This window comes from Pyxicephalus adspersus, chromosome 12, assembly GCF_032062135.1.
Source record: "Pyxicephalus adspersus chromosome 12, UCB_Pads_2.0, whole genome shotgun sequence".
Lineage (NCBI taxonomy): Eukaryota > Metazoa > Chordata > Amphibia > Anura > Pyxicephalidae > Pyxicephalus > Pyxicephalus adspersus.
In genome coordinates, this window is record NC_092869.1 from 30,841,392 (window position 1) to 30,855,073 (window position 13,682).

Below are 13,682 nucleotides of genomic sequence, written 5' to 3' on the forward strand. Positions count from 1 at the left end.
TGTAACCATGGTAAATTTGGAGGTACATACAGGCGTATTGACAATGTACATAAGATAGCAAATAGATAGGTAAGTATTCAGGTACAAATTGCCTAACTTATACTAAGTAAAATATTAAAGTACATAAAAATTTACTATATATCCTAAGTATACTCTATCACATACATAAATAAGAGTAAGGCTTGGTGTAAATGCAAGAATATATATATCTGTTAAATCAAATATTCAAGTACATATGAACCTACTATAAATCATAAACATACATATAAATGTAACCTGGTGTCAAACATAAAAAACAAAAACAAAGATGTATTTGCATGGACTTACATGATCTTGTAATGTGGTTCCAACTGCTTTTTGAAGAGGTCAGGAATGGATAGTGCCCCCAGACTGAATTTTTACTACTGTACCCAATAAGGGTTGGCAAATAGTTCTATAGAACTAATACAAAACTCTAACACCTCAAATACTCCATGTAATTATTCCATAAACCTTTATTACATTATTTTAAAAGTTTGGAAGCCTACCCCAGAAACGACAGGTAATAAGTTAATATATTTAGTGAGGAATGCTCATTAAAACAACCAACTGTAAGTACACATTTACTTTTCCTCATTATCATCTTATTTAAACAAGTCCCATTTTTGCAGCACCAATTTTTTATTAAATATTTAGCTTGTATTAACATTAATAATGATTACCTCATATTATCACTTAATATTCAATATGGTAATCAATTTTTTTTGTGCATACTTATTCCCAATTTTAGCATTGTAATACTGCTATTTTCTAACTGTTTTCATACCTTAACCTAACTGTCTGCATACCTTTACCCTAAATCATATGATGTCATTGTGATATTTACTATTGTTTTCATTTATTTATTCATCTACAATCATCTGAATGTCCAATATATATGTATGTAGAGAGTCAACACTTCTTATATACATGATATATATATCTTTTGTATACAGTGTACAGTTTGAGTTTTACAAGTCCCCTGAAGAAGCCTAGTCAGGCGAAACGCTTCAGGGTGCTAAATTGTTTATTGACCTAATATCACAATCATAAACTAAGAGAGCACCTTGTCTAGATTATTTGGTCCAAAAATTGACCTCCCCTTCCTGGAATGGAATTAATGGGACGGACCACCTAATCCTATGTTATACTATTGTATGATATATGTGTTGTATGCCAAGAATATAAATGACTAAATATATTAATATCAACTATTCATCATATTATTTTGCCTATAAAACCCCACCTCTTTCTTTCCCCCTCTTATTTTCATATTATTTTCTTTCTTTTAGGAGAGATTGAACGTCAGAATGAAAGAAGCATCTTTTTTTTTCTTAGGCAATAGATACATTACTGTATATGTGTGGGGGATTTTGTAGATGCTTGCCATAAATTAGATATCAGTTTGAGATATAAAAAAATTCATGCAGTTTTTGGACATGTGCAAAACTAACCTGGGTCCTCCTTGTTGAACTGACTAGGTGTCCCTGAGGGTCCATGCAACTGCACGCTTTGCAGCTCCTTATGGCCACCCCTGGATAGGTGCAACCAGTCTGGCAGTTGACCTCCTCCTGCCCTGCATTTGACCTGTTTCAAGCTCATTTTGCATTCCCATTGATTTGGACCTTTAAGTGTCTATCCCAAACTATTTTTCTTAGTTTCAGATAAAAAGAAGAAGGGATGGAAATTTTATGTTTATACTGCTATTCAAGATTCCATTAGGGAGATTTTACTTCCCTTCCTGCCAATATTTCAACATTTGAACTAGATAGTAAATAGATCAATATAAAAATTATTTTCATTTTACAGTTGTAGGTCCAATATGTACAAGATCCCTGAACACTGAATGTGTTTAAAAAACAAACACACCATGCAGTTCAAAAATATTTATTAATAAAGTATAAAAATAAAAACCAAAATAATAAAAGCACTGGAAAAAAAAGGTGCAAACATAATAGGTAAGGTTACACTGGCCCAATTGAAATAGCTGCTTCTGTAAACTGAAAGATTTGAACGTTTCCTTCCCTAACTCCATCTGTAGCTTTTAGCTAGTATTATAAGCATTATAAGACATCATTACAATTGCAGTGTTTTAAAATATGACAATGGAACTAAATTCTCTTTTTCTTGACAGAAGAGCCATGCAATGTCCCTTCTGCCATAAGTTTCTCTTGCTACCGGTGTGTATACACTGTATGGCGCATGCTCAGGGCCTCCCTGTATGGGGAGAAACTACTGTGTGTGGCCGGGTTTTAGTTTTATCAGTGGTTGCCAATGGCCAAAGAAGAAAACTGGGACCCTGAAGAAGTGATGGAGAAGATAGCAGGGGGTGGGGTGAAGTGGGGATTTTTAGCAGGGAAACATGACCTACAAATGATTTCTCTACTTATACTTTAAAAACATTTAGGAGCCCTTAAAATACACATATTTACAAACTCACTATCCTTATCTATCTCTTAACCTATCAGTATTTAGTATTTATACCTATTGAGTACTACTCTCCCTCCCTTCATAACCTCATCACACGCACGGTTCCAAGACTTTTCTACAGCCGCCCCAACTCTCTGGAATGGTCTTCCTCGTCCTAGTCGACTTTCTCCTACTTTCTGCTCATTTTAAAGAGAACTCAAAACAGAGTTTTTCAGACTTGCCTACCCATCTTCTTCTGTCTTTTGGAACCGTCACTTCTTTCCACCACTACATATCTCCCATCCTATTGTGTGTTACTTCTCCCACCGCCTAGATTGTAAGCTCTTTGGGGCAGGGTCCTCTCCTCCTTCTGTGTCTGTAACTGTCTGTCATTTGCTACCTCTATTTAATATACAGCGCTATGTAATATGTTAGCGCTATATAAATCCTGTTTATAATTATATTAATAATAAAAATAATAATAATAAATAGATTGTGAGCTCTTTTGGGCAGGGCCCTCTTCGCCTGTGCCATTGTTTGGAATTGTCTGTTATTTGCAATCCCTAATTATTGTGCAGTGCTGTTTAAAATGTTGCTGCTTTACATTTTACATAATGAAAATGAGGATATTTTTTATTTTTTTTATCATTTCCACCATTAGGTGGCGCTTCAGGTTCATCTTTACATTTACTTAGGATAGAATACCAGAATATCCTGTGTTGTGTTAAGTCAGGGGTGTCAAACTCAAATACACAGAGGGCTAAAATTAAAAAAGTTGCTGGACAACTTTAAAACGTATTGACAAAATCGAGGAAGTTTTTCCTTCTCATTAGATATAAAACCTTTTCATATGGAAGCAAGGAGGTTTTGCTTCACATTCAATCTGGAACAAGCCTATAATAGGCATAAGAATTTTTTTTTAAATTTTATTTAGGAAAAAATCTTATACCTCTTTCTCTATTTGTAGCCTTCTGAGTTAAATTTCAATGTTAACCTTTTTGCTCAGGGTAACAATAATAATAACAATTTTCTTCTATGAAAATCCAACTATTGAAGTCCATGCCTTGGAGTAGCAAGGAAAAGTACAGCTGGGGGGCAAGCTGGAAATGCCAGACGAGGCCAATGCGGAGCTAAATCTTATAAGTGGCCCGCTGCTGGAACTCACTCTTCATTGAAATAGCGCTGCTATTAAAATTCCCGGCATTACTTGCGTCTATAAACCAGTCCAATACGGGGCCACGCATAGGCAGAGAGCCGGCTGGTCTATAGACACGAGTGATGCCGGGAATTGTAGTAGCGGCGCTATTTCAATGCAGCGGCGGGCCAGCTGAAGTTTATATTTAGGATTCCTTTGGGGGCCGAAAAAAGGGAAGTTGCGGGCCAGATTTGGCCCTCGGGCCAGAGTTTGACACCCCTGTGTTAAGTAATATTTAAGCACAGATATTTGAGTCCACTACCATCAAAATGGGGGGCAGGAAGGAATTTTTTTTCTTATAATAGGCAACTGTTGCCCCAGGTGGCTTTGCTTTAGTTTCCTATAGAACAAAGCCGCAAGAATTGCAATAAGCTGACCTCTTTTTTTTTTCCACTTTATTATATTATCCTATATTTATGTCTTATTATTGTCATGGCTTGAATATACATATTCTTGAACACGTTTCAATGCAGTTTGTAAGTCTATGTATTTGAAGTGTCTTAATTGCTGCGAAATGCGTAAAACTTGGGGAGACATAATTTCATTTGAATTTATGTCTACAATGCTTGCTGTTAATAACTATTTTGAAGCAACATCTTGACTTACATCTCAGTCCTGCAGTAAACAACAACACCTGAAATGTAACAGACACAACACACAATATCATACAATCTACCCCAATCAGATCACACTTTTCTCATGATGGGCTTCAGGCTTTCTGGTCACCTCTTGTAATCCTATTTCCTCTCTCCTTTTTCCACGTTTAGTTATTTTTTTTTCTATATAGTCCAAAAATGAAGTCAGCAGATTAATCAGAAGTGAAAGCCAGGCAAGACCAAAAAAGATCCAGAAACACACCAAGACGCGGTACCCCTTAAATGGGTGATCACACCTTTGCCCTATAAATAAGAAAAAGATAATTTCAGTGAGAGAAATTAAAGTTCAGTGTACCTCCAATGTTTTTCCCTCCTTCTTAGGGGTTTTCAGCCGTGTTTTATTATTTTTTTCCCAGTATTCGGTCCTGTGGTGCACATTGTGCCCTTAGGATCACTTCCCTACAATGAGCCTGATTTATGAAAGCTCTCCAAGGCTGGAGAGAATACACTTTCAGAAGTGAAGCTGGGTGATCCCGAAAACATGGAATGGATTTTAAAAAATAATTAGCTTTTTACTAACAAACCTTTATAATCCTGGACCAGATCTATTCCAGGTTTCCCGGATCACCCAGCTTCACTGATGAAAGTGTATTCTCTCCAGCCTTGGAGAGCTTTCATAAATCAGGGCCAATGTGTGGTCCTGAATGCAAAGGACAGCGCTGACGTGATGAAGTGAGCACCACTGTGAGTGCAGGCAAAATGATGACACTCTGCAAGTCCATGACCCCTTGTTATGCTTTTTAATTTCAATATTGACTGCAGCTATTTGGGGGAGGCAGAATTGAACAATAAGTACCAATCTTTTCTATTAAATCTTTCCATTTAAAATAAACATGTTTCGGACAGCTGAACCCAGACACACATGAGGCTTTATTCATATGACCTGATACACATATGACCTGATTTTGAAGCAATCACAATGAATAAGATACTGTATATAACTTGGCATATCATTAAAACATTTCACCAGTGTAAGGCTATGTACACAAGTGCAATATTTTTTGTTGGAAAGAATCTTTCACCTTCAGGGTCCTTCAGACGATGAACGATGAGCACTGTACACATGCAAGATTCTGAGCCGATTACCGGAAGTAAACCATTGCACGTGTGTATCTTGTTTACTTAGGGTTTACTTTACATTGTACTTAGGCAGAAACAACTCTTCTCTACAGCCTGTACTTTATGATGTGCAGGTCACATTTTAGAAGATTTTTTGCCAGTGTACAGTGAATAGCAGATAATGGTTTTTGGTCTCCTCTATAATTGCCCCTCTATAAATACCCCTTGTAGTCTTACTAAATAAGTCAATAAAAAACACATACAGGAGAGTAATAACCATCCCCACCAATCTGCAGCCTGCCATTGTATTTGCTTAAAAATTAAATCTGAGTGATTGATTATTAATATTATTATTATTATTAATATTAAACAGGATTTATATAGCGCCAACATTTTACGCAGCGCTGTACATTAAATTGGTAATGCAAATGACAGACTATAACAGACAGTGATACAGGAGGAGAGAACCCTGCCCCGAAGAGCTTACAATCTAGTAGGTGGGGTAATTTCACACACAATAGGATGGGAGATATGTAGTGGTGGGAAGTAGTGGTGGTTTAAAAAAACAGAAGAAGACGGGTAGGCAAGTTTGAAAAAATGGGTTATTAGTATATTAACACAGTACTTATATAGCACTGATATATTATGCAGCGCTTTACAAAGTCCATATTCATGTTGTAGTTGTCCCTACCATAGTTATTTGTCATTCATACAGTCTAAAGTTAATTTTGGGGAAAGCCAATTAACCTAACTGCATGTTTTTGGAACATGTTGATTAAAATTGATTCATGTGATTGCGTTTTTCCACTTTGCAACTTTTGGACTTTTTCTTGGTCAATATCAATAAACATTAAAAAGTAATTCTCAATGCAGGTTAAAGGCAGATAAATTACTATTTTGTACATGGAGTGTATAATTGTAATTTAGTTATGGAAAGATCACATACCTGATCCCACTACATAATCTCCAAAGCCAATGGTGCTTAGTGAAATGAAGGCATAATACAATCCTTCCTCGTAACTCCAGCATTCTGTACTTCCAAATACTAGGGGTGGAATTCCCAGAAATACGAAAATTCCCAATACAAGGAAAAATATCATTGTCAAGATCTTTGCTGTTTTCTAAGAAGGAAAAGTGATGTTGGTTATTTTGTTTATATATTAAATAACAGAACAAAGACAGTAATACTCTAATTATATATAATATATATATATATATATATTGTGGTTCTTGTACACATTCACATGATATAGCACTAAATCCTTGAGCTTGAGAAAAGTCTTACCAGCTCAAATCTTCAGGGGCTAGAAGTGAAAACATTTTTTGTGTTTCTCCTACCATATTTGTGGCCCTCAAGGATTTTATTTGGACATATCTGACCTAGATCTTACACAAGGCTTTTTCTTCAACTCTTGAACAGCAGTGGCATTGTTAGACCCTTACACCTGGATACTTGTTTTACTAATGTTCCAGGTCCCCTTTCAAGGATTTTGTGCTATCATCCTTCTGTGATTTAGAACTTTAGTATTACTTATGCTCTTCAAGTAAAGAAAATTCCCACTATCCTGTACAGCCAAGGATGGTGTCATCTTTTTGGAATTGCTATTGCCATAGTGCTGCACTAGTGATCACCTATAAAAGAAGGAGTTCTTTTTGGAACCAAAATTGCATTAGCTGTGTTTGTTGCTGTTGAACAATAAAGTAGAGGATCTTTCACTTAGTGGTGTGATGCTTTTCTTTTCTATATTTGTAGGAGACTAGCCCTTTGAGGGTCTTAATAAAATTGTATAGATAGTCACAACAATTTTCTGCTTATTTTGGATAGAGTAAGCCCCATTACCCCTGTCACTTCCCTACCTTCACATGCAACAGTAGGTAAGAAGGGAAATCTCGTATTAGACAGTTGTCACCATATAGGCTGTCCCTATTAATATTATTATTATTTCTCCTAAATTGTAAGCCCTTCGGGGCATGGTCCTCTCCTCCTGTGTCACTGTCTGTATTTGTCTGTCCTTTGCAACCCCTATTTAATGTACAGCACAGCATAATATATTGGAGCGATATAAAACCTGCTTATTTATAATTTTAATAATATTAATAAACTGGATTTATATAGTGCCTACATATTACACAGCACTGTACATTAGGATTTACCCTCACCTTTTGTTCTGGTAAAACCAGTGGTCAAAAGTGGTCACCAAGGCAGATAGAAGGGTCTGCCTGGCAGGAACACAAACATTAATACCAACTTGTGAATATTTCTTAGGTTAATGGGAAGCAATAATTAAGGCAATCATCATTCTTCAACTGCTCATAGTTTTCAAAACTTTTTTTTTATCTTCACATGACTGAAGGAACTCAAGGACGCTCCATTGTTGAGCCACTTGACTCACTCACCAAGGTCTAGCAGTACCCCAACTGTACTCTGCACAGTAATAAAACTTGATGGTGGTTCAAATTCTTTTTAAATCTACCCAAAGCAATATTTGTTGGCAGTACATACACCTAAATGTATTTAACCTTCAGTTTAAGTGTTATGGTTTCAATTTAGAGTGTTAAGTTTCGGTGGGAGAGTAACAAATGGCTAATTCTAGGATAAATGTTAAGGATGGGGCAAAAAAATTCTTATTTTTATTGTAGCCAATACCCAAAGCCCTGTGACAATAACTGTTGCAAAATTTAGTGTACCAAATTATTTTCAGTAACATTTTTTAATAAGTTGTGTACTGAAAGAGTAAATATAAGCACAAAACATTCTCACCTTTTTCATTCCTTTTTTAACCAAGCGCTTTTCCAATCCTTTGCAATAATGGGAAAGATGTTTACCAACACGACTGAGAACAAATATATTGAGGGGGATTCCAAATAATGCATAGCCCACACAGAATATCTGTCCACCGGCTGTTTGAGGGGCAATTGTTCCATACCCTAAGAAAATAAGAGGTATTTCTAAATTAAACCTGAGAAATGAAAAAAGGGAATAATTTGGACTCGTTGCCCATAACTACTATTTAGACTTTTAATTTTGGCAAAATAAAAAGCTAACCATGGACAGATATTTTTCCAAGCAATGCATTAGTATTTAATGAAAATTAGAAATTGTAGTTTTGGCAATTATCTCAATGCTGAGACCAATACCATAAAAGCCCCTCATAATGTTTGTAATTACATAATCTGTAATCCGAAACACTGATTCACTCCATTACCCAGCCCTTACTTTATGCTAATATTGTAATCACCAAAAACCCTAACGTTATTCCTTTGTAATCTTGAATAAACCTGTAACCCTAACATTCCTTATTGTAAACCTTACACTAACCCTCTAATAATAACCCTTTCTATAATCACTAATTCTCCCTTTAACACAAACCCGCTCTGTAAACCTTACACTCTCCCTTCCTATAACCGTCATACTAACCTGCATGTAATCCTAACACTAATTCCCCCTTTACCCTAATGCAAACCCTTTCCATAAATGTAATTCTAACCCTCCCTAATATAAACCCAACTTTTTGTTTGCTTATTTACATCCCCTGCCCTGGGATTCTATAAATCAAAGGATATCCCCCTCCTGCAGCAGGTTATTTTAGTACTAGGATTGCAGAAGTATAATGTTTTGTTTCAATGTATGTGTGCTCAGAGGATGGGTTAGGGTAGCATTAAGTAATATTGACACTCCATAGCCCAAACACATGGTATGCATGTGTATCTATATCACCATGCAATATGGTAATGCACATGTGAACATTCACATTCCCACTAAATTGGCGTAAAATGATGTGGTGACTTTTATATTAATATGAGAAAGAAAAAAAGGAGAAGAAAGAAGAATGGCATTTTGTGGCAACTTATATAAATTAAAAAAATATATATATATTTTATATATTCATCATACTTGATATCCTAATTTCAAGATAACCCAACTAGATCAAAATTTCAGCAGACCACGTTACAGGTAGTCAACAAACACACATTCTTATCTCACGGTAACATGAAGGTCAAGGGTTGTCTCTGTTTTCTGATGCGTTCCACCATTTCGGCTTCCTCAGCGGAAAATAGAGATCGTATTGATATGATCTGAGATGTAGATTAAATTGACAACCTCCATGGTGCTGGGTAGTATATTGTTGGAAAGAGAGATGAGGTATTATGAAGAAGATAGACAAGCTTGGTTTTATGTCAATGATTTGCTTATATCAAGCAGTCTATCTAAGGAACCCTAGTGGATTGAAAGATCGGAGTCTAGGTGGGATTAACCCGATGATTAGGAATGATATCGAGGAATTATTAGTAATTCAGTGTTGAATAATCCATAGGAGAGACCTCGGTAGATTAATATCTTTTTTAGACTAGTTTAGTGATGAACCATCCATAGAAAAGACCTCAGTAGACTAAATGCTCTAAGTATGTCCAACAGGTTCAAGGAGATGTGTGGCAGAATGACTGATACTAGCTGAGTGGAGGGCTTTTATAATAATAAATAAACTAAAAAAGAGCAGATACTGATTCCAATGATTCCGTATCGCTGGAAAAAATAAAGACATAAATAAAGTGCAGATCTTACCTATAGTGGTCACCACTGTTCCAGAGAAGAAGAAGGCACTGCTAATGTCCCAGTTGGTGTGTTTGCTTGTTGTGCTGTTCTCAAGAGGATTTAAACCCTGTTTGACTGCTACTGTAACAATCTGATTGAGAAAAAAAACATTTCAGTTGCTTTCACTGCATAATAATTGTTGTAAAAATGTATATGAGTACGGCTCTTTTTGGAATTTCCATTGCCCTCTGCACACATGACATTCACGTTAGGAATCTCACCTAAGTTCTTATCTATTTTTTTGTCATTTTTTGTCCAAGCCTATCCAAGCAGTTTCATCAGTTGTTGCAGTATTGGATAAAACCCAAATCCACACAGCAATAACATCTTAATCCAATCACCATGGAATGTGACACTGCAAAAGTTGATTGTCCAAGATTGAGAGGTGGGATATGACATATTCCCTTCCTTGGTGTCAGGAAGTCTGCATAGGTGTTAGAACATTTGAATCACTTGAATTGTTGACAAAACATTGGGGTAGAGATTTTAAAACAGCATTCCAGGTGGAAGCCAGATAGTTTTGAAGGCTTAGATGGTTGTTCTAGTTTCACGTACATGGCCTCTTTGATGCCTCCTGGAAAGTAGTTGTCCTCTTCACACAAAATATGTACTTTGTTGTCTTTGTGTTTTTTTGTCTATCCTGGTAAAGAACCTCAATTATTACACGATTTTAACATAATAATTTTAAACAATATCCATATTTTAATAAAAGCAAAAGTCTGAAGTTATGAGAAAATATACACGTTGGCCCATACAGGGATCTACAGTATATAGTACTAGAAGTAGATTCATTCAAGGCAAAAGCAGACCTTACATGTGTATGGTTACAGAAAAATTGTAAATGTGGAATTGATGCAAAATGTACCAGGGAAAATAAATATGAAGGGGGTAAAAGAAAACTTTGTACAAACTGCCGATTATTTATAATAATGCATTAAAACCCTTTTCCTGTCTTTATAAGTATATGGGAAAGCCGGGTTGTTTCTGTGACTTTTGCTGTTCTACTCTAGCCAAAAAATTAGCTATATATAGTAATGAATAGACAGAGCATGTGAGTCTGCTGTTGTAAATTACTGTACTGGTTCTCAGTGTTGTAATTTCCTGTAAATGTTCAAGATGTGTTCTTTGTTGTAACCAATGGAACTTTTGGGTACTTTTTTTAAATACAGTACATCTATAAATATATTCCATGTGGATGAATATTTCACAATGCAGAATGACAATTTACAGCCCTACACAAGAGACACTCTAGAAGCCCTGATAAATATGAGTTTGAGGGTTATGGGAACATTTAAGTAGAGTGTATTTGAACCCCTGTTAGGTTTTTATTCTGTTTGAACCAACCTGCCTATCATTGTCATGAAAACTAAATGTGAGAAATCATAGAAAAATCTTAGTACAGTAATTGAGTTTCTATCATATCAAGAATGGAGGGGGAATTGGGGTACTTGTTCTGGCATTTCCTTCACTTTGGAGAGGTTTTCTCTCATTTCCTGTTGTGTTTACAAGGTAGGAAGAAGATATTCCTATTTGGATATGGAGATTGCCTTGCGCCTGGTTTCTTTCCATAGTAGTTTCTCAATCTCCAGATTTGACGCACCTTGTTTCTTGTATGACCGTTAAGGTTCCCGCTGGGTGCATTTGATTCCCTTCCCTGCTGCCTGCCCACTTCCTGGGCTCACACTGTCTTCACCCAGCCTGTAGTCTTTCCCTTTTTGCTCCCTCTAACACAAGACAAGTCTAAATTTCGGCCCCCTGGTTACAAGAAAAGGTGCCAAAGGCAGCAATTCACCCCTGGGCAAGAGTTACAGGTGCAAAGATGGATGGTGGGGAGGGTTATTGGTGCCTGAGGTACACCAGTCATCTACAGGGTTGGCAGAACCCATAGGGTAGGAATGTTGGCCCCGCATGTCTGTACAGATTGCACACCCCAAAGTACAACCCTACTTTTACCTTTTACCCCCCAAAAAAACAACTTGCAATACTTATTGTCACTTTTTAAATTGTTATTAGAATTGTATAACCTACAAATTTTCAATTCCTATATACCTTTTTTGTGGGTTTTCAGGGGTATGCAGAGGCTTTATTGCTATATAAGATTGACAGGTCAACAGATACATTGAAGCATTTTTTCACCCAGTGCATATTTAGGCTGGAATTAATTCCTATCCTCCACAGCCCAGCAAGTCCCATTTTCATTTTACATTGTGCTTTGCTAGCACAAACAATTGGTCCTATTTATGTATCCAGTCTGTATTTATTTCTACATATTCTATATTATTCTAGTAGCAGATGTGTATTTTTCTGGGACCTTTAGGTAGCATTTAAATAAAATGTGACTTACAGGTTGTGCACCTTCATATTTATTTATATAGTTATTTACTCTCATATATCTGTACTAGCAGTAACTAAAATAAATATTTGATAGGTTGCTGTTACTGTCCACCTTGTAAAGCAATGAGAATTGCTTTACAGCATATATCCAATTGGTGATCCTAATTTGACCGCATATGTTAAAAAGTGAAATGTGTTTTTGTTTGTTTTGTTTTTTTTACATTGTTGCTTGTTCCTGTATGCTGTGTATGTTTACTTATGTAGCAAAATTGTTATTTAATATATGTATTTATAGATTGCATGTAGGTGTTTTTTCCTGAAAAAGCAATTTAAAGCAAAACACATTGCATAACACTAAGCCAACCTTTTCAGTCTGGTTTATTACATTATGAATGACTTATTGCTGTGTTTTACAATTGTTTTTTGGGGTTTTTATCATGTTATATGCGCATAATACCGTCTTTGTATCATTGTTATGTAACTTTAAAGTTTAAAATATGTTTCCTTATAAAGTTGTTCTAGCTAAGTATGAATGTGGTACTTCCTAGGTTGATTCTTTTGTTTATTATATCCTATTTGTATACACTTCATGGTTGTATTTTGTTCTTTTTATTTAAAATTACTGAAAGAGAAAAAAAGTTTGAAGTTCAGACTTTAGGATTAATTATGTAAATTATTTTACTTGGAGATGCTTTTTATATCCCTCTGCCCCATGTCATCAAAAACCTACAACATTCATCTGTGGATTATATTCCAGCCATAACACATTGGAAAGATATACTTGTGACAACTGATATTCTAAAACCATGTATCTTACCTTGATCAGGTGTTCCAGGGCATCATGTGGGAGGCACGTGTAGTTGTTCAGGATGTCTAGCCGGTGGCGTTCTGTTTCTGCCTTTATTTTTGACTCTGCCTCTTTCTCCAGGTAATGAAATACCACCGCCCCAAACGCCAGGTACACCGAAAACACAACAGCCAGCAGGACATTTTTTAAAAGTTTGAATAACTTTTTCCACATTACGTCTAAGTACTTTCTTTTGTATTTTTTCAATTGCCAGCCCTTAAGCTGACTATGAAAATCTTTTCCTTAGAAACTATTCCTGAGCATTTGTGTTTGGAGGGTCAACAATTTGTCCTTCCCAATGGGAGTCTGCTTTATAGAAGGGAAGTATTTGACGAGATGGGAAAGTTAGGGTGGAGCCCTGAGCTCTCACTGTAATTTCTTTGTACTTTGAATTCTGACACAGTTTGCATTTCCTGCAAATATAAACAGGACAGAAAATTAATATGCAATATGTTTAAACAGCATGTATAGTGTATCGAGTATATCTTCTTTTATTTGTTTCTGGCAATAGGTTGGTGCCATCAGCTAGCATACAGCCATATTATACATGGACAAAAAAGGAAAATTAGC

The 13,682-nt window shown here is 36.0% G+C and overlaps 1 protein-coding gene across 2 annotated transcripts; it reads right to left on the minus strand.

The window, feature by feature from the left end:
• Positions 1 to 1,889: 1,889 nt before the first annotated feature.
• LOC140341825 (potassium channel subfamily K member 16-like) lies at positions 1,890 to 13,682 on the minus strand. Of its 2 annotated transcripts, XM_072427713.1 has the most exons (5): positions 13,083 to 13,681; positions 9,902 to 10,022; positions 8,099 to 8,265; positions 6,284 to 6,458; positions 1,890 to 4,521 (listed from the first exon to the last, which is right to left on the minus strand). In XM_072427713.1, exons 1-5 carry the CDS (start codon positions 13,284 to 13,286, stop codon positions 4,304 to 4,306), a joined length of 885 nt encoding a protein of 294 aa, XP_072283814.1. In that variant the 5' UTR covers positions 13,287 to 13,681; the 3' UTR covers positions 1,890 to 4,303. The 2 variants fall into 2 exon arrangements, with proteins under 2 accessions (XP_072283814.1, XP_072283815.1); XM_072427714.1 differs by lacking the exon at positions 6,284 to 6,458 and having other exon boundaries at positions 4,398 to 4,521; positions 13,083 to 13,682.

What these genes read in the sequence shown, in the direction of transcription:
- LOC140341825 (XM_072427713.1), bottom strand. Translation starts at nt 13,286, where the DNA reads ATGTGGAAAAAGTTATTCAAACTTTTAAAAAATGTCCTGCTGGCTGTT. An exon ending in CCCTGGAACACCTGATCAAG is followed by an intron (nt 10,023 to 13,082) that starts GTAAGATACATG and finishes TTTCTCAATCAG; the next exon opens with ATTGTTACAGTAGCAGTCAA. An exon ending in TTAAAAAAGGAATGAAAAAG is followed by an intron (nt 6,459 to 8,098) that starts GTGAGAATGTTT and finishes TTTCCTTCTTAG; the next exon opens with AAAACAGCAAAGATCTTGAC.